The following is a 24282-nucleotide window of genomic DNA, read 5'->3' as shown; positions in this document are numbered from 1 at the left end:
TCACTTACCTACATAACGATAAATAACATCATGCCCGATACCCTGGGCAAATTGAAGGAAACATGGGCGAGGGACCTGGGGGAAATGGAAGAGGTAGAGAGGTTGCAATAAAAGCCAGACTATGCCTCATCCAGTTTAAAATACTACACCGGGCCTACTATGACACTGAAAGACTACACAATGGGTTGGGCTGAGTCCGCACAGTGCTTGCGTTGTCTTACCGATGCTGGAAATTTCCTACACACAATATGGGAGAATCCCCGCATACATGAGTACTGGGGTGCGACAATCAAAAAACTGAATGCAATGGGGGGGGCGCTAGGTGGCGCACAAGCGGAATGGTCGCACTCTGGTGAGACTCCCGCGGGCTGGCTCCTTTATCCTGCATTTATCCTGCATTGTTCGACTAAAACGATTGATGGCCAGTGAATACACACGTATCTTCCCCTGCTGATCACGGAGGTGTGGGAGCGGTGAGCTGGAGACTCTGTTTTGCAGGCGATCGGAGGAGGGGGCGTGAGGCCCGGATGCGGCCGCTCTGTCTTGTGGAGCATTGCAGCGGCGAGAGACGCTACGCGAGGCGGGAGGCCTGAGGCACCTGGCAGGGCTGGAGGCGGAGGTTCTTGCCGGAGGAGAGGGGTGACTGGGCTGCCCAGCGATCGGAAGTGCTCTCGCATGGAGCGTGCGTCCTTGAGGGTCCTGTAGCAGAGGCACATCTGCGGAACGACATCGGGGGAGGGAGGAACCGAGAGGTGGCAGTCTACGACGGAGGTGGGGGCTCCGTCCAGCCGGACAAGCAGAGGAAATTTAGCCCCCGGCGGGGGCCTACAGGCGCGAGGTGAGCGGGGAGTGCCCTCATCCCCAAGGGGGGCAGAAGAACGGCTCATGCGACTCTTGCGGCTGGCACAGCGCACACGGGAGTACGGCCCTGACCGTGGGGGCTGGGCGCGCTGCAGCGGACTGACGGGGAGAGGAGCTGTGGGCCCCGGGATCCGGCGGAGAGGGCGCGTCCCGCTGCTGGCTCCGCTGCAAGGCATCCGGGCGCGAACCCACTGTTGGCATTGAAGAGCTGGGGGTGGAGGAGCTCTCATGGCTCCCTATGAGTAAGAAGAGCAGGAGTGGGGGACTGCCACTGGGGGTTGCGGTTGAGCTGGTGTTGGGGCTACGGCCCACGCATAACTGTCTACCGGACGCGGGACGATCTTGGGAAGCTGGGCAGGCGAGAAGAAGAGCCCGGACGCTGGATGCGCTGCGAGGCCTCCTCCAGAGAAGCAGTGTGGGGGGGCAAGCGGTATCTGCAGTGACCTGGGGGGCGGGCCGGGTGCGCCCCAGCACAGAGGCGCCAGAAGAGCACAGCAGAACAGAGCAGCGGGGGAGAGCCCCAGAGTATCTCACCAGCACACCCCCTGAATATTGCGGTTGCGCTTGGGACTCGATGGGGAAGACGGACACCCGCCAGTCGCGGCTTATGTTCGACGCGAAAAAACCAGTGCGGCCGCCGACCTCGGAGACGGGCACCGGCGTGGAGCCGACACAGGCAGTGCCGGAGCCCGCAACCACGGATAACATGAGTGCGCTGTTGCTCGAGATGAAGCGGGGGTTTGCGGACATTGGCGGAAAAATGGACGCTATGGCGACAAGGATGGATTTTATAGCGCGCACATTAGAGGGCCACGAGACTCGGCTCAAAGAGGCGGAACAGCGCATATCCAATGTGGAGGACACCGCGGAGCACGCACAGAAGGCAACAACACAACTCGATAAGCTGCTCAAAGTCATCGCAGCTAAAAATGAAGATTTAGAAGCACGCAGTCGCAGAAATAATATCCGCGTTTTGGGAATACCTGAAAGCACGAACTATTGAGAAGATGCTGACCAAGGTGGTGGGGGCAGACCGGCTCTCCCCCCACTTTATAGTGGAACGCGCCCACCGCTCCCTCGGGCCGCGGCCGCCTCCGGGGGGTGCGCCCAGGCCCATAATAGCTCGCCTGCTGAACTATAGGGACAGAGATGTAGCCCTGCGAGTTGCGAGAGAGCGAAGAGACTTGTCATATGAAGGAGTGTCCTTCACAATGTTCCCAGATTTCACAATGCAGGTACAAGACGATCGCCGCAGATTCCTGGCAGTCAAGCAGAAATTCAGACAGGCGGGAATAGACTACGCCCTCCTGTACCCGGCACGCCTCCGCGTCACGCACCAGGGTAGACAGACAATCTGCACCACGCCGCAACAGGCGGAGGAATTCCTGAAAAAAATAAAGACGCAACCGAAGACGGTGTCGCGTCTGGTGAAAGCTGGATCCACTCCGACTCCAGAAGAGGACTAACAATGGAAGCAGGGAAGTAATGGATGGTGTCACTGACTTGCAGTGGCTTGCGAGACTCCACACGTGCCAACTGCGGGAAAGGCCTGCAGAGGAGGAGGCAGCCACCCGGAGAGGGCGGTGATCCGCCTCTGGGCAGGGGAAAAGTGAGCGATGATTCACAATGTACAGACACAGTCAGCCACCCTCGACTGCTGCCCGGACGCTTGAGGTTACGACAGGCAAGCCGGACGGTATCGAGGTAGCCGTGATTCACCTGGGGAGTCACCCCATTGGGAAATACCCTTTTTGTATGGTTTACAGTTTGTTAAATTGTTGGTACTTCCTGTGGTTGATCTCGGGGGCCTCACGCTGGTAGGGACAGTACGGGGATTGACACGGGGGGGCCTCGAGGGAAGTGGGGTAGGGGTGGGATGAATACCTCTGGCATGATTGGGGTGCTTCAGTGGGAGGGGGAGGGAAAGAACTTCACAGTCAGGCGAGGGACGATTTCGGGTAGGGGAGACGGTCTCCAAGATTATCCAAAAGTTCAGACACAAAGATATTACACCAGCAGTTAGTATGGAATGGAGAAGTAATGGAGATGCAGGGTGATAACAGCACACTGAAAGTACTAACCTGGAACATCAGAGGTCTAGGAGATGGGAGGAAGCGAAGGCAGGTGCTAGCGTATCTGGACAGACAACAAATAGATGTAGCAATGCTACAAGAGACACATCTAGCTCCGAGTGCGGGTATCGGTTTTGCGAGTAAATGGGCAGGGCACCGCTACTTCGCCTCGTACTCTTCATATGCTCGAGGAGTAGCGATACTGTTTAAGAAGCGGATTAGATTTGAACAGGCTGGAGTGTTGGAGGATGCGCAGGGCAGATATGTTATAGTGTGGGGGAGAATGGGTAAAGAAACTGTTACCTTTGCAAATTGCTATGGGCCGAATGTGGATAGCCCGCTATTTTTCAACGCCCTGTGGAGTGAAATACTATCGGCTCCAATCACATAGTTTGGGGAGGGGACTTTAATGCGGTACTCCAACCTCACCTGGATAGATCACACGCTGACCACATCACTATAACAGAGTGCAGGAGGCACTACAAGGCATCCTCACGGAAGGGGGTCTCATAGATAGTTGGAGGCACCTACATTCCCATAGGAGGGAGGGCACACACTTCACCTCATACAGAGGGACCTGGTCCAGGATTGATTACTGTTTGCTATCAAGGGAGCTGGGAACGGGCCTGCATAACGTGACACATCTGGCCAGAACTTTTTCTGACCATTGCCCGGTGAAGGTGACGATGACCATGCCAGGATATGGTACCCCTCAACCGAGGTGGAGGCTACAGCCCACAGCCCTTCTGGATCAGGTCTTTCAAGCTGAACTGGGGGAGGAAATTCAGGATTTCTTTAGGAGGAAAAAGGGGTCAGTAGGCAGCGTGGAAGTGATATGGGAGGCTTTCAAAGTGACCATACGCGGCTTTTGCCTCTCCAAGAGCTTCGGAGTGCTGCGAGACCTGCAACACACACTACAACGGCTAGAGCGGGACCTGAAGTGTTTGGAGCGGAGAATGGAGAGAGGAGAGGTGGGGCAAACACAGAAAGATTTCCGGGAGAAGATATCGGAATATGAGGAGGCGTCACAGCGGGAGGCGAAACATAGAGGGCGATATTGGGTGGCTCGTAGATATGGTGAAGGAGAGCGGCCGGGCAAGGCGCTGGCGGCGTTAACCAGAGTTCCCCGTCATGCCTCACACATCCTGGAAATACAAACCCCCGGGGCCACACCCACGCGGAATTCGCTGGCAATCCTAGACACATTCTATAAACACTACAAAATGTTGTACACTTCGCAGAGGCAGGGATCGCTGGACCTAGAGGGGTTTCTGGGAGGGGTGGCACTTGGATGGTTGGGCGACTCACAGAAGGAATTCCTGTGCCTACCGTTCGAGCTAGACGAAATAAAAGAAGCAATCATGCAACTGCAAAACGGGAAGGCGCTGTGGTCGGATGGATAACCAGCAGAATTCTACAAAAGTTATATTAGTATAATGGCGCCCGTGCTCAAGGAGGTTTATGAAGAATCACTAGAGGTGGGCGAATTGCCTTTCTCAATGCGAGAGGCAGTGGTCACCTCTCTGCTGAAACCAGGGAAGCCACCGGAGTCATGTGACTCATATAGATCACTGTCTCTGTTGAATTGCGATACAAAGATTTTGGCGAAAGTACTGGCGAACCGCCTGGCCCTCCTCATGGACAAGCTGGTACTCCCGGACCAGTCCGGGTTCGTGCCAGGGAGGGCGACTTCTCATAACCTCCGGACCCTGTTCTCCCTTATACAGACGGTGGCACCGGAGCTCCCGCTAGCCGCGGTATTCCTAGATGCCACCAAGGCATTCGATTCAGTCGAATGGGACACCTATTTGGGATATTGCAAATGATGGGCTTTACTAGACTTTACCTCTCATGGCTCCAATTATTGTATGCCCGACCCGTAGCCAGAGTTTTAATCAATGGGCACTTATTACAGCCGCTACCGATAACCAGAGGGACTCGTCAGGGATGTCTGCTATCCCCGCTATTATTTGCCATTGCGGTGGAGCCGCTGGCCTCCCGCTTGCGGCAAGTCCACCAGGATAAGGCGTTCCGCTGCTGTCTCAGACAGATACTGATATCACTATACGCGGACGACATCACACTATACGTGAGGGATCCCCAGGTCAATATTAACCCCTTGCTGAGGGAGTTCATACGCTTCGGAGTGCTGTCCGGGGTGGGCATTAATTGGAGTAAATCACAGGTGTTCCCTCTCACAGACGCAGTGACCCCGTTCCCTCTCGATTTCCCGCTGGAATGGTGCCATGACGACCTCAGATATCTGGGGATACAGATTGCTAGGGACAGAAAAGAAATTTTAAGAGGGAATTATGGCACGGCCATAGAATGCCTGGGTACGAATGTGACACGCTGGATCTCTTTGCCTCTCTCGTTGGCAGGTAGAGCGTCCATTATAAAAATGATTGTACTCCCACAATTCCTTTATTTATTCCTAAATGTGCCCTATCATCCTGGAAGGCATTTCTTCCAGCGCCTGCGCTCCGAACTAATCAGGCTGTTGTGGGGAGGTAAGCAACTGAGATTGAAGTGGTCCATGCTGACTCGGCCATTTGAACAAGGGGGGTTTAGCACCCCTGACTTCGAGGTGTACTATCAGTGCGCACAAGCACATTACGCCTACTATTGGATTAATCCGCCTCGCTATATGCCGCAGGTCGCGGCAGAAGACTGGCTAGCGGACCCAATACCGCTGAATGGCTTCATTTACAGTGTGAATCGCCCCCGAGCAGAACCGGCCACTACGATCACTGGCACGGTGGATGCTTGGCGCCAGATAGCGAGGCGCCTGAACATACTTTTCATATACTCCCCTAGGTTGCCCCTTGCGTACCACCCTGACCTTTCGCTACTGCAGGAGAAGGGATTCCGGGACCTCTGTCAGCGTGTCCATGTTGCTAAGTGGGGAGACCTGTTCCATGAGGGTCGATTGTGCACGCAGGAACAGTTCATGCATGAAACGGCATACTCCTCCCTGGACACATTTCTATACACGCGCTTGAGACAGGGAATGAGGGCGCTTCTCCCGGACTTCCCTCAGGAACCAGAGTATCTGGAGCCGTTACATCAGATGTTAGGCTCCAAGGATGGGAAACACCATGTATCTGGGTTATATGGCAGAATGCACACACACGGAGTGGAGATGTCTACTTCAGCCAGGCATCATTGGGAGGAGGATAAAGGACAGGACATCACGGATGAACAGTGGAGATATTGTTGCCTCCAAACGGCGCAGATATCGGCAAGCTGCAGGCTGCGAATAATACATTATAAATACTTGCACCAATTGTATTACACACCAGTGAAGAAACTTAGATTCAAGTTAGCGAGCAGTGATCGGTGTGACAGATGTGGGCAACCGGGAGTGGGATTCCTACATTTGGCATGGGAATGCGCACGAGTGCAGGACTATTGGGGTCAGGTGTTCATGGCACTAGAGAAAATGGTAGCAATCAGTATAGACAGAGACCCACTTATCGCGCTCTTAGGATACACCAAACAGATACCCATTAAACACAGAAAATACATATCAATATCCCTCCTATTGGCAAAGCGGAGGATAGCGTGCAGATGGGGGGGGGGCCGTGCACCAAAATTTAAGGAATGGTTAGCAGACTTATTATATTGTCAAGAGCAGTCCACCACGTATGCGGAGCTGCTACCGCAAGCCTCTCAACCTAAAGACATTTGGGGGCCACTACAGGACTATCTACTGGCCCAAAGCACGGAAAGCGCATGCCCATCACAGATGGAGGCATAGATGTAAGAACGTGCACTGTTGGACTATACTGCAAATGGTTCCGGGACACTAATGTTATTGATTTTTGGAAATCTCCATTGATAGCACTATGAAGGTTTGTTATGCACGACCAGACACGTTGGGATACATACGGAACCGACTACCCATGTAAGAAGTGGATTATAAGACCTACTGTGAGACAGAATTATGTTGTATTGTTAAAAAAACTGAAAAATAAAGTTAACAAAAAAAAAGAACTGAATGCAATACTGGGTGTTTCACTTCCAGCTGACTTAAAATTTGTTTTGCTGGGTATCCCAAGTGATATTGATGTCCCTAGGCCCAAACTACTTTTCAGCTCATTGGGATTGGTAGTGGCAATGGAGATATAGCACAGTACTGGAGCACACAAGAGACTCCAACACTACACAAATGGAAATGGGGCATGGACCTATACATGGCAGCGAAAAGGGTGACATACAAAAGTAGAGGGTGCCCCAAGAAATTCACTAAAATCTGGAGTAGCTGATAAATTACTATGGTTTGGCATAGAGTAACGACGACACTCAAACTACCACAGTGGGGTCACAAGTCTAAAAGAGCCCATACCAACCCAAGACATTAGGGGGACAAACAAGAAGAGATATCAGGTCAACCCTAACACATAAGGAGACTATACACACGGTTGTGAGGCTAGTATGTGCCTAGATCAAGTGTGGTCACTAGAGAGATGAAAACAGTATGTACTCGCCTGATTAAGATGTGATCTGTTGTTATTGCTATGTGATAATGTTGTTTTCTCAAATAAACTGAAACAACTAAAAAAAAGATAGGACTGACAAATTAAAATCCACATGGCTACTCTTCCGGAACTCTATGAAGTGTGATAGGGCGGTGGGTGCCAATCCTCCCCTGATTCCTGAACTGCTGAGAAAAGCTGGGCTCAAATTAATGGACTCTGAGTCAGAAGACTCCTCAGGCACAGACTCCCCTGTATAGTCAAAGATCTAAGAAATGTGGGGTTAATCTACTTTGTTCATAGTGGAACAAAACATGCACCTTGGTAATATATGTATATACAGTATTTGCTGTGCTTTTGTACGAAGTGATGTTATACTGAAATTAAAAATAAAGTGGTTAAGAAAAAGTGATTCAGCTGAGCAGAGAACAGATTTCCATTCGTCATTCTGTAGGTCTGCCTGGCTCACTACAGTTGCTCTGTTTTACAGACAGTTTCCTCTTCAGTGGTATGCTAACAGGCGAATCTATGTCTATGGGACGAAAAAGAAGAGCATAGAGGAGCTAGGGAGTTTAATTCACTAGAAATCCAGAGAGAGACTTTAGTGTTGTGGATGAAAATATCTTCTGCCACCTGAAAGGATACACTCACCAATAAATTGTGAAAAGACAAGACATGGCATCACTGTATTGGCTGATACAATGTCTGCACAACATGACAGGGACAGAAAATATGAAAGATTATGAAAACAATGTTTTGTTTGCGATAACCACACTCTGTCACCTGGACCAGATTTCCCTATAGGCTCTCAGAACCAACTGCCCTGCTAGGTCAGACTGCTGTTGGTTCTATGATTATTGAGACCAGTCACATCTGAGAATGGAGTTGCTGACCTGGTTCTCTAGTTCCCTTAGGCCAGATATCAACATTTTAAGGGACACATAACCCCAAACGGACAATGGGTGGTAGGCCTACCTTCCTGGTTCCATAGTTTCACACACTGAACATCAAGAAAGTTTGTTTTAGTTTGACTAGGGTGGTTTTCCTTTCCTTTGCAGGTTGCTGCTGTATACTCATGGATTTTGGCAGTTTCCTGGTATTCATGATTATGAACAATAGATACAATGCTATCTGTGTTAGGCTGGAGGATTGCAAGCCTGTGCGTCCTCTGTAACTAGAACTAGCACAATGTCTGCAAACTGATTAGTGATTGTGCACAGGATATCACTAACAGAATAAATTGTGTGAATTGATACCCTATCTTGCGACAGTGCCGCCTTCTATGTTACCGTGGCTGTTTTGAATCCAACCTTTGCAATCATGTTGTGCGTTTTGCATGATCTGATAGAACAAGTTACTTACCTTTGGTAACGATATATCTGTAAGAAATATAGGTTAGTTATGGATTCCTTACCGTAGAAATTACCCCCAGGCGTCAGACTGGATCCGGAAAGTTTTTCGTCAGCAGTACCCCTGAGCCGTGGTGGCCAAGATGACGTCGCAGGAGTTACTTAGATGCCGCTCTCGGGCGCTGAGGCCAGTTCTGTACATGACTTTCTGTGCCAGGAATGTAGAGCCATGCAAGACACTGACTATTGGTGCACAAAACTAGGGCCCTGAAAGGATGTCCTTAACCACAGAAATCAGTTCGCAGAACAGGGAGGATGGGTGAGGCGGTAAGGAATCTATAACTAACCTATGTTTCTTACAGATATATCGTTACAGAACGTAAGTAACTTGTTCATCTGAAAGAAACAGTTAGTTATAGATTCATTACCTAGAATAGATACCCCAGCAATACCAACCCCGGAGGTGGGTCTGCGAAACAAGTTCACACCAGAAGTCCTAAATAACAGAATGACCAAAGAAATCATTTCTTTGGACTTGGCTGTTCAGGCAGTAGTGCTTGGTGAACGTGTGCAGTGAATCCCAGGTAGCTGCCTGACAGATGTCATTTAGGGGGACTCCCCGTCCCAAAGCAATAGTAGCTGTTGTCACCCTGGTGGAATGGGCGCGCAGCCCCACTGGAGTCTCTTTCTTTGCTAAAGAGTAGCAGGCCTTGATGAACAGATCGACCCACCTGGAGATGGTCCGTTTGTGCACGGCCCGACCTTTCTTAGCGCCCGTGTAACCAATAAAGAGCTGGTCGTCCACCCGGAATTGCTCCATTAAACAGCAGCAGGGGCTCTGAAGAGCTCACTGCCGGTCGAAGCACCTCTGTCAGGAGGTTAGTCCTGACTGCCACAGAAGGTAGCTTGAGGTTTAGGGCCTCAGCCGCTCTACGCAACACCACTGCGTGTAGGGCCACGGTAGGGGGAGACAACATGCCAAGGTCTGGTGAGGTGTCCAGACCACTGGCATCCCCCAGGTCCTCTCTCCAGTCCTGATCGTACTCCAACTGAGCAGTGAGAGGGTCCTCAAACCCCTGCCAGTCTTCCTCACCCTCCTTTGGCTGTAAAACTGGCTGAAAATGGCCAGGGTGGAATGCAGGCACAAAACTACCCATCGGCGCCGGATCCAGCGTCGGTCGACACCAGTCCGGCTCCATATCCACATCGGGGTGCAAGCCAGCTGGAGGTCCAGCTGCGGACGTGGTGCTGGTGGAATCGGCGCCGGTGGAGGTGTCACGAGGTGGACTGGCGCCAATCCGAATCCAGGCCTGGATCCAAGGGGGCCCTGCGGAGCGGAGGCCGGAGCCGCCGGCATCAAAGGCCTAGGCCCCCAGCCGAGTCCGCGGGCCCCGAAGGCACAATAGCGGAGTCGGGGCTGCCGAAAGATGGCATGCATTGCTTTGTAGGACTGATGAACCTGGGCAGGGGTCGCTCCCGGTCCTGGGAAGGGAGGGAAGGCCAGAGTCAACCCTGAAGACTCTGCACGCGGAGCCGCAAGAGGGGCACCACCGGCACCCTTAGTCGCGTGATCCGACGGACGAGGGGAAGTCGAAGAGCGGTGATGCTTCGTCGACTTCTTCTTGTGCTTTGACTTACCTGACCCAGAGTGTGAAGACTTGGATGAGGAGTGATGGTGGCCCCGCGATCGGTCCCTCGACCTCCCACGCGACCAGGACCTTGAACCATGCAGAGCCGACTGCCGGGCCTCGAGTAGCTTACGGGACCGCTCTCGCAAAGACCTCGGGCCATGGTTCGGCAGTAGAGGCATACGCGGTGCGGATCCGTCACCGACATCAGTCGAGAACAGGAACCGCAGGCCTTGAAACCGGGCATCCCTTGTGCATCAGAAGTCGATGTAGACTCAAAAAGAAGTCGACAAAAGTCACAAAAAAGTCAGTCAAAAAGTGACTGGGGGTACCGCTCTCTCCGGATCTGTGCTTGCTGGCGCGGAAAAAGAAAAAACTGACATCAGTGCGTGAGGGCAGCATCTAAGTAACTTCTGTGATGTCATCACGGCGACCACGACACTGACGACGTGGAGTCGACCGACACCACCTACCGCCGCGCAGGGTTACTGCTGACGAAAAACTCTCCGGATCCAGTCTGACGCCTCGGGGTCATTTCTAAGGTAAGGAATCTATAACTAATTGTTTCTTTCAGATATTGTTTGTACTGTACACATGTTTGCAGATTAGGATTTACAATTATGCTACTTTTATAGTTGTAAAATAACTGGTTGGGCTTTATTGTAACTGAGATTGTTGTGTTGGGTTGTCCCTTGCAGCAACCTTCTGACCTTCTCCATTCAACTAGGTTGTGACTGTTCAATACAGAAGGCTTAGGGATCCATGTTTCTAAGTTCTTATCATATTGACTACTGAGGAACATGTAAAATCTCATCCGTGATGTTACTAGGCTATTCCTGAGACTCCAGGACTTTAGGGAAAGACCCTGACATATAGCACATATTGTTTAATCATTATTGGTGACATTTCTATAACACAGATCAAGTCATTGCGGAAGCAGAGCTCTTCACAGGATAAGCTCAAGCAAAATTACATACAATTATGTAATGAATGAGGACCACAATCATTAAAAACATGGACAAGCCTTTACTGAACTATGAAGTCAACAGAAGCATTTTCAGGCGTATACTTCTTTAGGCACATATGTGTGTGTATTTAATCTCTAGCACATTTTAATTATGTATTCACTGTTTGTAGCAGCTGTCGAATTCGGATTTATATTTTATTAAATGTTCTTATTTTTGTTTTGTGAATGACCAGAAGCCGCACATAAGATAAAGCAAGCATGGAGTACGAATACTATGATGAGTTTGAGGCCAGCCCTCCCAACATCTCGACGGAACCTTACATTCCTGATCCTGTTATCCATGCCCTTCTTACCAGCTTTCTGCCATGCATGTACACGATCATCTGCGTTTTTGGACTGGTGGGTAACTCAATGGTTCTGGTCGTTTTCATCTTCTACGAAAAAATCAATTCACTCACCGATGTGTTTCTGATTAACCTCGCCACAGCTGACATCCTGTTCCTACTCACTCTCCCATTCTTGGCTTATTCTGCCTCACACACATGGATTTTCGGCCTCATTATGTGTAAAATCGTCGTTGGCATGTACAATATTAATCTGTATACATCTATGTTGACCCTCACATGCATTACAGTTGACAGGTTCTTCGCCGTTGCGCTAGCCACCAAGGCCCGCCGATTACAAGAAACGATCCGTCTTTGTGGAATAGTCACCTGCTTTGCAGTTTGGACAATCGCCATCCTATTTTCAATTCCACAGTTTATATTCTTTAAACTAGCTGAACATAAAGGCAAGCTTTACTGCATCCCAGACTATGAGCCCCATCACGTTGGAAAGGTGGTGCGTGGATTTCAAATGACAGCTGGATTCTTTCTCCCTCTTTGCATCATGATTATCTGCTACTCTGTAATAATCAAAACCATAATCCATGCCCGTGGGCTTGACAAGCAGAAGTCCCTGAAGATCATAATTGTCATAGTTGCTGTGTTCATTGCCACTCAGTTGCCCTATCACATTATCCTGCTCATGTCTATCATCGAGAGTGAGTTTCACCTGAACCATCATTTCGAAAGAGCTGTGATCATCACTGAAACTCTGGCCTATGTGCATGCCTGCCTCAACCCCATCCTATATTTTTTTATTGGGGCAAAATTCAGGAAAACGTTGAGGAAAATTGTGAAAAAGGCTTGGTGTGTTAAACACCAACGAGAAGTTAGCAGTCAATTTAAATCCAGTGATGACCCCTCAAAAACATTTTCTGCTTCAAATAATATAGAGGCCACAAGTATGATCCGCATGTCTCAAGTGCACAGTTAACCCCTTGAATAAGGGCTGGGAGGTCATTCTGATAGGGGAGTTGCATTAGAAAAGTAGCAGAACTCCCAAGAGTGCTTTTTAGTTCTTTTCATCATTTTGAAGGAATCCTAAAGTGGAGCAAAGGGCCCTGTTGTGAGCTAATTTTCCAGTGCAGCACAGTTTGTGCTAAATAGTGGTTATTCACAGGTAGTGTACTGAGCCACTTATCGTTTGGTGGTGTCATAATAAAGATACAGCACTAATGTGAGGTAGTAGGTAGTAGGGGGCATGGATGCCAAGGGGCGCCCGTGCTGGGCCATGAACTTCTACAGTGTCCATGGCTGCCCAATGGCACTCACTGGGTGACAATGGAGGTATTTGGAGTTCCATGGGTGATGGGTGGGATTCATGGCTACCAACCATTTACAGATGCTGGGGATAATTGTCTGACAGCTGCAATAGTTAAGGTATGCATTAGAATCTTAGCCAAGAGTGGCAAACATTTATTGCAGATCTAGAAAGCCAACTGGTAGCATAAAGGTTAAATGTGTACAACAGGGAGTTGGCCAATAGCACCAATTAAATGTCCACTGAAAACCTGGCAATAATGGCATTTGCTTAGCTCTTACAAAAGGCATTAGGCTAAAGTTGCAGAGTTTTGGGTATTTATCAGAAGTTTACCCAGTATTATGAACATTTTATTGAACATTCGTGGCTTTAACAACAGCATCTAGGGATTATCAAGTTTGAATATGATAACTAGCCAATATCGACAAGAGTTATGGTTTTGATTACAACCAAGGCTTGGAGACTCAAGATAGTAAGTGTGCACTGGATACTTGGAGATTGGTGATTGCATCAAAGATTTAGAGAGACACTGGCAGTAAAGAATGAAGCATTAAGGGTATAGGCATACATGGAGACTTGACCATAGCCATCAGGTATATAGCTGTGGACTAAAATGTTGGCCAGTCGGGTGAAAATTGCAGGAGTGAATGGCATATTTGACCAATGGGGTGAAAGCAATAGATGTGCACAAGAGACACGGCTAAACATAGCATGTGTTTAAGTATTTACTAGACAATTTGAAAAAGCATCAATGGTTTAGGCGAGACTGTGCCCAGGACAATTGGACAATATCAGGAAATATGCAATTTTTTGGTGGAGAACTGGCCAATAATATCAATGGTGTAGGTATGCAACGAAGACTTGTACAGGCTGAGTTGTAAGCTCTTATCAACAATTATGTTTTGCATTATGTTTCAGCTTCTTTGTTCACTTGCCCCTATGCACCATTAGTTATCCATCTCCCTTTACCAAAGCTTGTATTTAAGAGCTTCTACCAGCCACTTGTCCTTAAGCAGTCCCTTGATGAATGTGTTCCTGAGACTGAGGGAGGTCCTTGAACTGTAGGATGGTGTGGAATCAGATACTAATAATGCTGTATAGTTTTCGGCTTTGGGACCTGTGCAGCTAAGTTCAAATTCCTGCTTCGACACTTGAAAATTGTGTGATTCTGGACAGCTCACAATCTTACCCGATCTAAAATTATATAAATGTTTTATATGTAGTGCAACTTGAGTATTCACAGTTGACTCGTGTTTGTTACTGACTACCGAGGGTACAGCATACCCATTGGTGTACACTTGATTAAGCTCATATGTATATATGTCACCGGTTGTTTTATCCCACTGCATGGAACGATAATAAAGTTTGTTAGCAAAATAGATTTAATAAATAAATATTGTAAAAAGGCTGATGTCGTCCTCCTACTCCCCGTTTTAATGTACACTGCTTCTGTACTCCACTGTTAGGCAGGCACTATGTAAATATATGTTCATACATACATAATGACCGTGATTCTGCACAATACGAAACACCTTTTAGTGCTAACGTTTTTCAACCCGAGCACAAAATGTGTTTTGTGTTTGTTTGTATCCAGTTCAGCTAGCGCCAAGACACCCTAAGGTATACGTGTGCTGTACAAATCGCAATAGCATAACATATTGAAACCTCATTTACAATAGTTTAATGGTCGATGCCTAGACCACAGCGGAAACTTTTTTTGGGTCACAAGATGGAGGCTGCAATGGTACAGGGTAAAGGCAAGCATTCAGTCAAGGAGTGCAATAAGAGATAGCCGGTTACTGGTTTGCTACTTCATTGTGTTCTTTAAAGTGGTATATCTTGAACTCTTTCCTAAACAGAGTTGGGGCTGTCCTGGTGTATACAGGATGTTGTTTCATATCCCGGCTGAATAGATGGAGAAGGCCTGCTGCCTCGTGCTTCCTTTTCATACTTTTTAGCCTCCAGTCTGATGGTGTCCTGGCTGTTGGTGTACCAAGAGTCACCAGAGATGGGGAGCTTGTTTGCCAGATGAACAGGGTCTGGTCATGCTAGCTTTGTAAATGAAATTGATAGCACTAACCCTGGCAAGGAGAATTGCAGTGCTTTCTGAATAAATGCCTCACTTTATATTGATGGCCTTATTTTTATTATTTCTGGCCGGGATTTTCTTGGGACCTGTCAAAGGAGCTTGAAAAACGTTGTCCTGGTAAGTTACCTTCCCGTTGCCAGGGTAGAGAAAAGACTTCCACCTCTTTAGTGTGATACTTACAGTTGATTCAGGGCTGTTCTCTTGACTTTCAAGAAAATCTAACATACATGAAGCACACGTTTTTTAAATAAACACTTTGTATGTCCAACCAGAGGTCACTTGCATTAAATAAGAATGTTTTTCTTAAGCACAGCTCCCTGGTAAATGTATAAGATGGCATTACACAACTCCCTCTATTTTATTCTGGTATTCCTACGAACACACATGATTCAGAAAGGTAAATATACACATGTATATTTAGTTACATGTATGTGTATTACTACACCTCTGCACTCTTTAGCTATTTGCCATTTTCAAGTGGAGGTTTACACTTATGTGTGGACATGCATGTGGAGTCTCCTGCGATAGTATTTATGACTTAAAAAAATAACTACAAGTTAGTCTACAACCGTATTTTATGTCCTGCTTAGTTGGGGAGATGTTGATAAAGATGGAGATCTCTGTCTGGGAAAGTGTAGGGAAATTTAATAAGCTAAAACCTATTAACTTAATATTTTAAGTTAGTTTAAAAGGTAAACTAACTTAAAATATATAATATTTAAAATATATATATTATTCACCTGAAAATATTAGATATCATTTTTCATAAAATACAATAACGCCTCAAATGTAAAGTGTATTAAATCAAAACATAATTTGTATATATTAATGAAATATATATATTAATTTTAAGCAATAATTAAAACAAATATATTGCTTACTCTTACTAATATTTTTATTTTTGTATAAAATGTAGAAAACCGGGTAAAGAGTTACATATTTCTTTAATTTAAGAACGTTCAATTATTTTTCAAAGAACGTTTAAATCCCTCCTATCCATATATGACTATGTACATCATCAGGGTGGAAACTACTGCCTAGAAGATGGCAATCTCTGTTTGGGAAGGTATAGGGAAATTTAATAATCTTTATAATTCTTTTTAGTTTTTTTTAAGTAAAAGAAAACATTTTAATGTATGGTATAAAAGTGCATTCACTTAAAAAACATATATTATTCGCCTGGGAATAATAGAATAACATTTTAAAACACAATAACACCTCAAATTAAAAGATTATTAAATAATAACATAATTTAAATATATTAAATAAATGCATAAAAATACATTTGTAAACAATAATCAAAAATATTACTTACCCTCACTAACCTTTTTATTTAATATTTTTTTCAAAGAAAGCTTATACCCCTTTTTAAACTTCCCTAAACGTCTCTTATTTATTACTAAGCCTTGCCTATTTTCCTGCCACTTCCCCTTGACCCTGCCATACTTACAACAAAAAAATATACCTGTGTGCGCAGAGGTCACAAGTGATCTCTGAACAGAAAAGGCAGGAGAAGCAACAGTCGTCAGCTATATGTTTGTGAATTGTGTTTTGTAGTGCATCAGTAGTACTACTGTAATATTACTTTATGCTCTTTAAAAAGCAGTTTGAGAATCTGGCCCCACCTTACAACAAATATACCATCCTACATTTCACATCTCCACTGATAAAAACTATACACTTATGTAGCTTAGATTAAAGTGCACAAACCACACAAATACTTCTTATTTTAATTTTATTTCAGGTTTGCTTCATAGTTTACAAAGCAGATGTCCAGTAAATTGTCGCTAGCATCTTTAAAATAAATATTTTGATTAAACTTTCATGAAGAAACAAAACATAAAAAGGCAGTACACTGCAATCATATGGTAGGTGAAGGGCCGTACACCATTAGATCACTCAAGGAGGCATATTTACAAATTATGTCATCAAGGGCACTGAGTAGTTAGGAACAATGCATTTACGGGGGCGTGGCCAAGATGGCAGCAAGTGCGGACGCAGAGTGAATTGCCCCGCATCAGGCCCGCCAAACAATCCTGCAAAATACTTGCATTAACCTGCCATACGTAGCGCCAAATGCTGCACGACACCTCCAAGCCATGGAGTCTGGTGGTGAGTGACCCGGCCTTCCACGCTCGCTGGCGGAATCGTGGGATTGCGCTTATTCCCAGTGGCAAACTATCGCCGAGGGAGGAGCCCCGCATCGAACATTACACACTTACAGTGAGTGGGCCATGCAGTCCTCTTGATTCTGATCGGACCAGCACTGCCGGGATGGGGATCAGGCTACGCTAGGCCCGGAGACAATCTGGACCCACAGGCACCTTCGACTACAGAATTCCGGGAGCTGGATGCCTGGCTTCATCGCCGCACTCCGGCACACGATTGATAGCAGGGGCTGCTGGGATCCCCTCATGCTACAGCTGAACCCTCCTGCAGGCTCGTCGTAGGGCACGAGAAGGAACAGAGGACCTACACGGTGCAGTGGTAGGAACGGGGGGCTCGAAGTGCCGTGATCGCATAGCTGAGGGAACAGAAGGCAGTGAGGCACATTCATAGGGCCACTGCATGGAGGTGCTTCCCGAGACCGCCCTTCCTCCCACAGTGACATATTTTGGAGCAGACTAACCAGGGCCCCTTTATGGAGAGCACCTAGTAATCCGGTGCAGGAGTCCTCAGGACTAGCTCACTGCACATTCGCTATCTGCCCCGGGGAAACAAAGTGGTGGGTAAAACCTGGAACCAGGCCTTAATTAAAGAACTGGAGGGTGAGGTCGGGGAAAGACAGACACTGGATCCCTGCATGGAGGCTTCGCTTGGGCTGCTCCCCTGCTGTGTTCACCAATCTTATAACCACTGCGCGTGGCTCCCCCCATCCCTTTTTTTCCATTCACCACACTAAAAGAAGCGGAGGAATTACCTCTGACACCAAGTAACCTGACCTGCTGGGAGAATGGCTGGGGGGCCAAGACGGCGCCGCCCGATCTAGGAATGGTCTTGGTGCGTCTGGTGCTCGGGCCCTACGTCCCTCCACACGTATTACCACTATGGATTGTGCCCTATGGAAATAGAGGTGTAATCCTAGCCCTTTGTGATTCTGTTAAATGGGACACACTCACCTTGCTAAGGATACCACCCTCATAAAGAGTGACACTTATATTACCAGTGGTAAAATATAGGACAGAGTGCCCGGTGAGTCACTGGAGTGATCCACTGGATAGCACACACCGTACTCTAAGATTTATTCTGATGTCTCAAAGGAATCATACCCTTTACAACGGGTGTCGGATGACCATGGCCAGGCCGCGTACACCCCAATAACTGAATGATAGTTCTGGTTCTCTCGAGGGGGCCATTGTTATCACTACTATTATTCATTCACACAGCGTCGCAGCACAAAGACGCGAAATGGGAAAGCCTAGAGCAGACAAGGCGCAGTCTCAGCCGCCCGACTCAACATCTCAGGCAACAGGCACAGAAAGCATTGTGCAATCAGTGGCCCTGAATCTTTGGAACACATGGATCCCTCGCATCGGATCGACAAACTAATGGCAGCGGTATTGGACATTAAATCCACATTAGGCCCCAAAATAGACTCGCTCTGCATCAAAATTGTGTCCTTAAGGAAGGATCACAAAAAATTGAAAGGCGGAGTCAAAGAATCGGACTCGGCGCTGGCATTTCTGCGACCCACTGTGTCTACGGCAACGGACCAGATCAAAGCTCTCCAAAAAGAGGTGAAATACCTGAAAAACCGGGTGGAGGACCGGGAGGGCAGATCCCTTAGGAATAACATATGCATAGTGGGTCTACCGGAACGAATAGAAGGCCTAAGCATGATACTATATCTTGAGACCTGGTTCTCCATGGACATCCTGAATGGCAAGTTCTCAAAATTCTTCTCAGTCGTACAGGCACACAGAATGCCGGGTGGCACCCCAGGCCCGTGGTTTCGAGACAGTTTAACTACCGAGACAGGGATCACATCCTTCAAGTAACCAGGGCCCGTGGTCCATGGCAAATTGAAAATGCTGCGGTAAACATTTACCCAGATTACACGCTGTCAGTACAATGTAGTAGATCCTACTATTTGGATGTTAAAAAATGTCTCCGGGATCATGAGATACAATACTCATTGCAATATCCTGCCAAGCTGCGCATTCGACATAAGGACAGTACCATCTTTTGCTCTACTCCCGAGGAGGGCTGGTCCTGGATAGATCAGAACAGATTCTCACATGCCCCACCTACAGCCTCGGTAGACCCCCGACAGGCATGGAAAACTGCAGGCACATGAAGAAATTGAGGGAAGGGGTGGGTGCAACGTCCGACCAAAGTTCAGGCGGTAAGAGAAAGGGAGCAAGCCATCCAACAGACTGAACACTTTGGTAATCTTACATGCCCTTCAAGATTCGAATCCGACACAGACCCAGTACTCCAATTAACAGACTCACAACACGCGGAACTACTGGAAGGAGGCCCACTAGTCACCCCACAAATCGCAGAGGAGCTTAGGTGACTCCCCATGCAACAATCAAGGGACCCATGTAGAGTGCTACTTGCGCAACATTAACACAGGGCCTAGCGTATCACACTTTGGGCAACAACTGCAAGAATGAAGCATGGTTAAAGCAGGCATGAACTGATATGGCGGCCATCGTGTGACTGAATACGCAGAACTGATATGCCCCCACGCACAAAATGTGACTGATATAGCACCCATATACTTTTGTCTCTCTTTTATCTCTCTGCTCATTTATGGCTTAATTTTTACATATCATCGTGTTGATCATACTTCCTTTCCACTCTTTTATTGTTATTTATAGCTTTGTTTAGTTGTATTTCAGTGGAGATGGCCTTTTGCTTGTTGGCAAGACAGCCTGGGGTGGGGAGTGGGGTTTTACAAATGTTCATTACAGTCTGCCCGTTGCGCTATGCCAAACATGATGAGCAACATGTGTACTATTGCCGTAACAAGAATCAGGGGGTAGGCACTGGGGAGTCGACCTGTCCGATAATGGAAGTATTTTAGATGCAGTCATATTTACTCACTTTTAATCTCCAACAAAATAGAGGGCGCGCAATAATTACCTTTTTATAACTTGGAATGTAAGGGGATTAGCCGAATATATTAAACGTCATAAGGTTTATCAATATTTATGCAGTCATAAGATTAGATAGCATTGATACAGGAAACACATCTTACTACACAAACTCTAGCATCACTCCGGAAGCAATGGAGGGGCACAGTGATAGGAACCACGTACTTAGGTTACACTAGGGGCACCCTGATATGGGTAGCGCCAGGAATCCCCCTACAGTTACTACATACCCGGGTTGACCCTCAGGGCCGCTATGCAATTCTGGAGGGACTTCTGGTTGGCTGACCAATGACAGTAGTCTGCTTATATGCTCCAAACTCAAGGCAATCCTCGTGCCTACAAATTCACACCATCATTACTTAGCGACCCAATGGCACCAACATACTGGAGTTGGGATTACAATTGCGCATATGATCTTGTCTTAGACCGCTCACGCCCGCCACACCTGTGAGCGCAATCCATTAGCCTAGCACAACACATGAAATATTGGGCTGGCAACCTGCAATTAAGTGAAGCCTGGCACAGCAAACATCCCACAACATGCATTTATTCACACTATTCTATGATTCACGATTTGCACACGAGGATAGATGCCATATACTGCTCTGAGACGCCATATCTAGGGTGTCACATGCGGAGTACTTGGCCCGCACGATATAGGACCATAGTCCACTGCAACTCCGGCTCTAGTGGGGACCAGTATTCCGACCTGGGGCCTCCCCTTGGCGGCACTCAAAGATTTAACACTCCGCACATCCTAAAAAAAATCCATCAACTCATACTTCCAGACGAACGCTGGCTCTGCTTCGAGCGCAGGCATAGAGTGGGACGCATTTAAATCTGTTCTCCGTGGACAGGTAATAAAAGCAGTTTACAGATCCTGCATGACGCTTACAGAAGAATTCCAAAAACATGAAATGGAGGTACAGCACTGTGAACGACTCACTCCCACGGACCACACATTATCCCCTCTTTGGCAAAAGCTCGCCTAGCGTACAAGGAGACACTAGACAATCTTTGTGCTTTAGATTACAAACAATACTTGGCCCGGCAGCATACTGAAGGGGACAAAGCGGGCAAAATGCTGGTATGGTTACTAAAAAATTCACAACCTTCCATAACAGCAATACGCACCCCCGACGGCAGCTTGGTAAACACACAGGTAACAATTAACAAATCTTTTTATAATTAAAACAGAAACAAAGGTGCACCACAATACAAGGAAAAATATTCAATCTGTGTCCAAAAGTGTATTCTTCAAAAGTTCTTCTTTTATTTAGACAGGGTTAAAACAACAATCTTGATGAGTTAAACAGCCAACGCGTTTCGCCCATACACATGGACTTCTTCAGGGCTGTCAATTTAACAAAGCACAAATTATATATAACATTATGAACACAAACATACTAAATAACATTTATGACAATGATCACTATATACAGCCATCTACATCAATAGAACATATGTACATAAACAAAAATCTATTGCCAGAAAGCAATACTATTCAGAATACAGGCCCTTCCTTTCCCCTCTCTCCTCTTCTATTCTATTCTATTCTATTCTATTTTAGTTTAAAGAGAATTTTCTTTTCCTTCGCCTTGTCTCCTATTGTTAATTTTGTTGAATACTGTCTGTCATGAACACAGTGGCTATGTTACGAATAGTATTGCTTTCTGGCAATAGATGTTTTGTTTATGTACATATGTTCTATCGATGTAGATGGCTGTATATAGTGGTCTTTGTCATAAATGTTATTTAGTATGTTTGTGTTTATAGTTTTATATGTAATTTGCATTTCTGTCAAATGTATTTTTTCTTGTATAATTATATGTATATATTTGTTAAATTAACAGCCCTGAAGAAGTCCATGTGTATGGACGAAACGTGTCGGCTGTTTAACTCACCAAGATCATTGTTTTAACCCTGTGTATATAAAAGAAGAACTTTTGAAGAATACACTTTTGGACAAGGATTGAATATTTTGCCTTGTATTGTGGTGCACCTTTGTTTATGTTTTAATTGTGACATTCCTGTATTGGATTGCATTGTGGCAGTGGGTGCGTTGAAAGTGTGCACACAGAAATCGGGGTATCCCCAGTGTATGGACATAACAAAAGGGATAGTGGGTAAGGTGCTGTGTTCTATAGGGTTCCACTGTCAAAGCATTTTTCTTTTGAAATCTTTTTATAACTATTATACTTCTCTCTACAAAGCCCCTGATACTGGCGACCCCTCGCTCCTTCAATAGGTTTTGTCCCACATCACTCTCCCGCAGATAACACAAACCCAACATGCACTGCTCGAGGCTCCTATATCGGCAGACAAGATCTCAGAATCCATCAAACAGCTAGCTAAGGGCAGGGCTCCAGGGGCGGATGGATGGCCATCGGATTTCTACTCAATTTACACTGAACAGCTTACTCCCCGGTTATCCGTAATTTAGGGGGAGGCATTCGATCGGTGTGAGCTCCTGCCATCCTCCATGGCACGATATTGGTGGTGCTGCCACAACCAGGCAGCGACCCACTACAAATGGGCTCTTACTACCCCTTATCTCTGTTGAACTCAGACTACAAAGTTTTGGGCAAGTTATTAGCTAATAGATTAACAGAAACAGCACAAATTCTGGTTCATGAAGACCAGAACGGGTTCATCCCAGGGAGAAATACTGGTCTGAACTTGTGCAGGCTTTTTAAATTACTGGAGTGGGCCCGGGCAGAGGCAGAAATGCCTTGGGTAGCCGCACTAGGCATAGAAAAGGCGTTTGATATTTTAGGATGGCAATACCTATTAGCCGTGCTGGCAAGATTCAGCATAGGCCCGAACTTCCTGAGATGGGTGAGGATAGTATTTGCAAAGCCGCAGGCCAGAGTCAAGACCGGCTGTGTCATTTCTCCGTCTTTTGTGATAGACCGCGGAACGAGACAGGGATGCCCTTCATCGCCCATTATTTTTGCATTAGTTATGGAAACCTTGGCATGTAAGCTAGGCCACCGCATCTTAAACTGGGGCATACAAGCGTATAGCCAATGGCACACAGTCTCTCTCTATATGAAGACGATGCATTAATTTACATGCATGGCCAGACTACAGTTCTGCAAGAGCTAATAGAATTACTAGATGAGCACGCCTGGGTCTCTTGTCTACGGGTCAATTGGACCAAATCAGTAGTATTTACGATTAAACCCTTGTCGATCGATCAGAGATGCACTTTACCCCTCAGTCTGCTGACATGGGCCTTTGATACCTTTAAATATTTGGGAGTTCAAATTTATCATTCTCAGGCAGATCTGATAGACGGTAATTTGGGAAGGGTGATCACCAGTGCCCGTGCCGCCCTCGCATTTTGGACAAGTCTGCCTTTGTCCCCTATGGGTCATGTTGCCATCTCCAAGATGCTCTTACTTCCTGGACTCTTATATTTCTTCTCTACACTTCCCTATCAGCTACCGCGCAGGTTTTTTAAAGACTTAAAATCACTCCTCATCTCTCTGATGTGGGTGGGCTCTAGACCTAGAGTGGCACTCCAGAAACTACACCTCCTCCTATCTGAAGGGGGCCTGGGGACATCGAACTATGAACACTACTATGCAGCTGCGCAACTGCAGTGTCCTATGAGGAGGCTTGCGAAAAACAATCTAACCGAGTTAGACCCCTGGGCGTTAACACTGTGACAGCCAGTCTTGATAGATTGGCTATCAGGCTCTAAAACATTACTACAAAAAGCACAGGGCAACCTTCTAATGACGGTGGCAAGACGCAGCCGGTTGAAATATGTTTTGCACAGTGGTCAACCCGCACCATATGCCCCCACTTTGCATCTCGAAGTGCTCCCGGGGCCTTATATATGCCACAGGCTTCCGGAACATGACGAGTGGTGGGCAGTGGGACTAGATACACGGGAGGGCTAGTTGTAGACTCATAATTATGTGACTTCGAGAGCCTGATAGATGATTATGGGGTACCCCCGGGGACATTGCTGCTTCACGCACCATTGTCACAGCAATTTCTTCAGATATGGGGTAACACGCGCACGGAGCCCACCATATCTCAGGTCCTACAAACTCTACTAACACACAGACGGGGCAAAAA

The 24282-nt window shown here is 46.9% G+C and overlaps 2 protein-coding genes across 4 annotated transcripts in view; one reads left to right on the top strand and one right to left on the bottom strand.

The window, feature by feature from the left end:
- The window catches only part of CXCR6 (C-X-C motif chemokine receptor 6), a 56863-nt gene extending 42456 nt beyond the window's left edge, over positions 1-14407 (top strand). Inside the window, exon 2 of the mRNA XM_085607343.1 lies at positions 11589-14407. Within this exon, the coding sequence (XP_085463469.1) occupies positions 11614-12672 (1059 nt within the window). The 5' untranslated portion in view covers positions 11589-11613 and the 3' untranslated portion in view covers positions 12673-14407. The remainder of the gene's footprint in view (positions 1-11588) is intronic.
- The window catches only part of FYCO1 (FYVE and coiled-coil domain autophagy adaptor 1), a 785579-nt gene that overhangs the window by 161942 nt on the left and 599355 nt on the right, over positions 1-24282 (bottom strand). The window lies entirely within an intron of this gene.

The sequence above is a fragment of the Triturus cristatus genome, chromosome 5_2, assembly GCF_964204655.1.
Source record: "Triturus cristatus chromosome 5_2, aTriCri1.1, whole genome shotgun sequence".
In the NCBI taxonomy this organism is placed as follows: domain Eukaryota; kingdom Metazoa; phylum Chordata; class Amphibia; order Caudata; family Salamandridae; genus Triturus; species Triturus cristatus.
The sequence above is the reverse complement of the archived record's forward strand: the minus strand, read 5'-3'. Positions and strand labels throughout refer to the sequence as shown.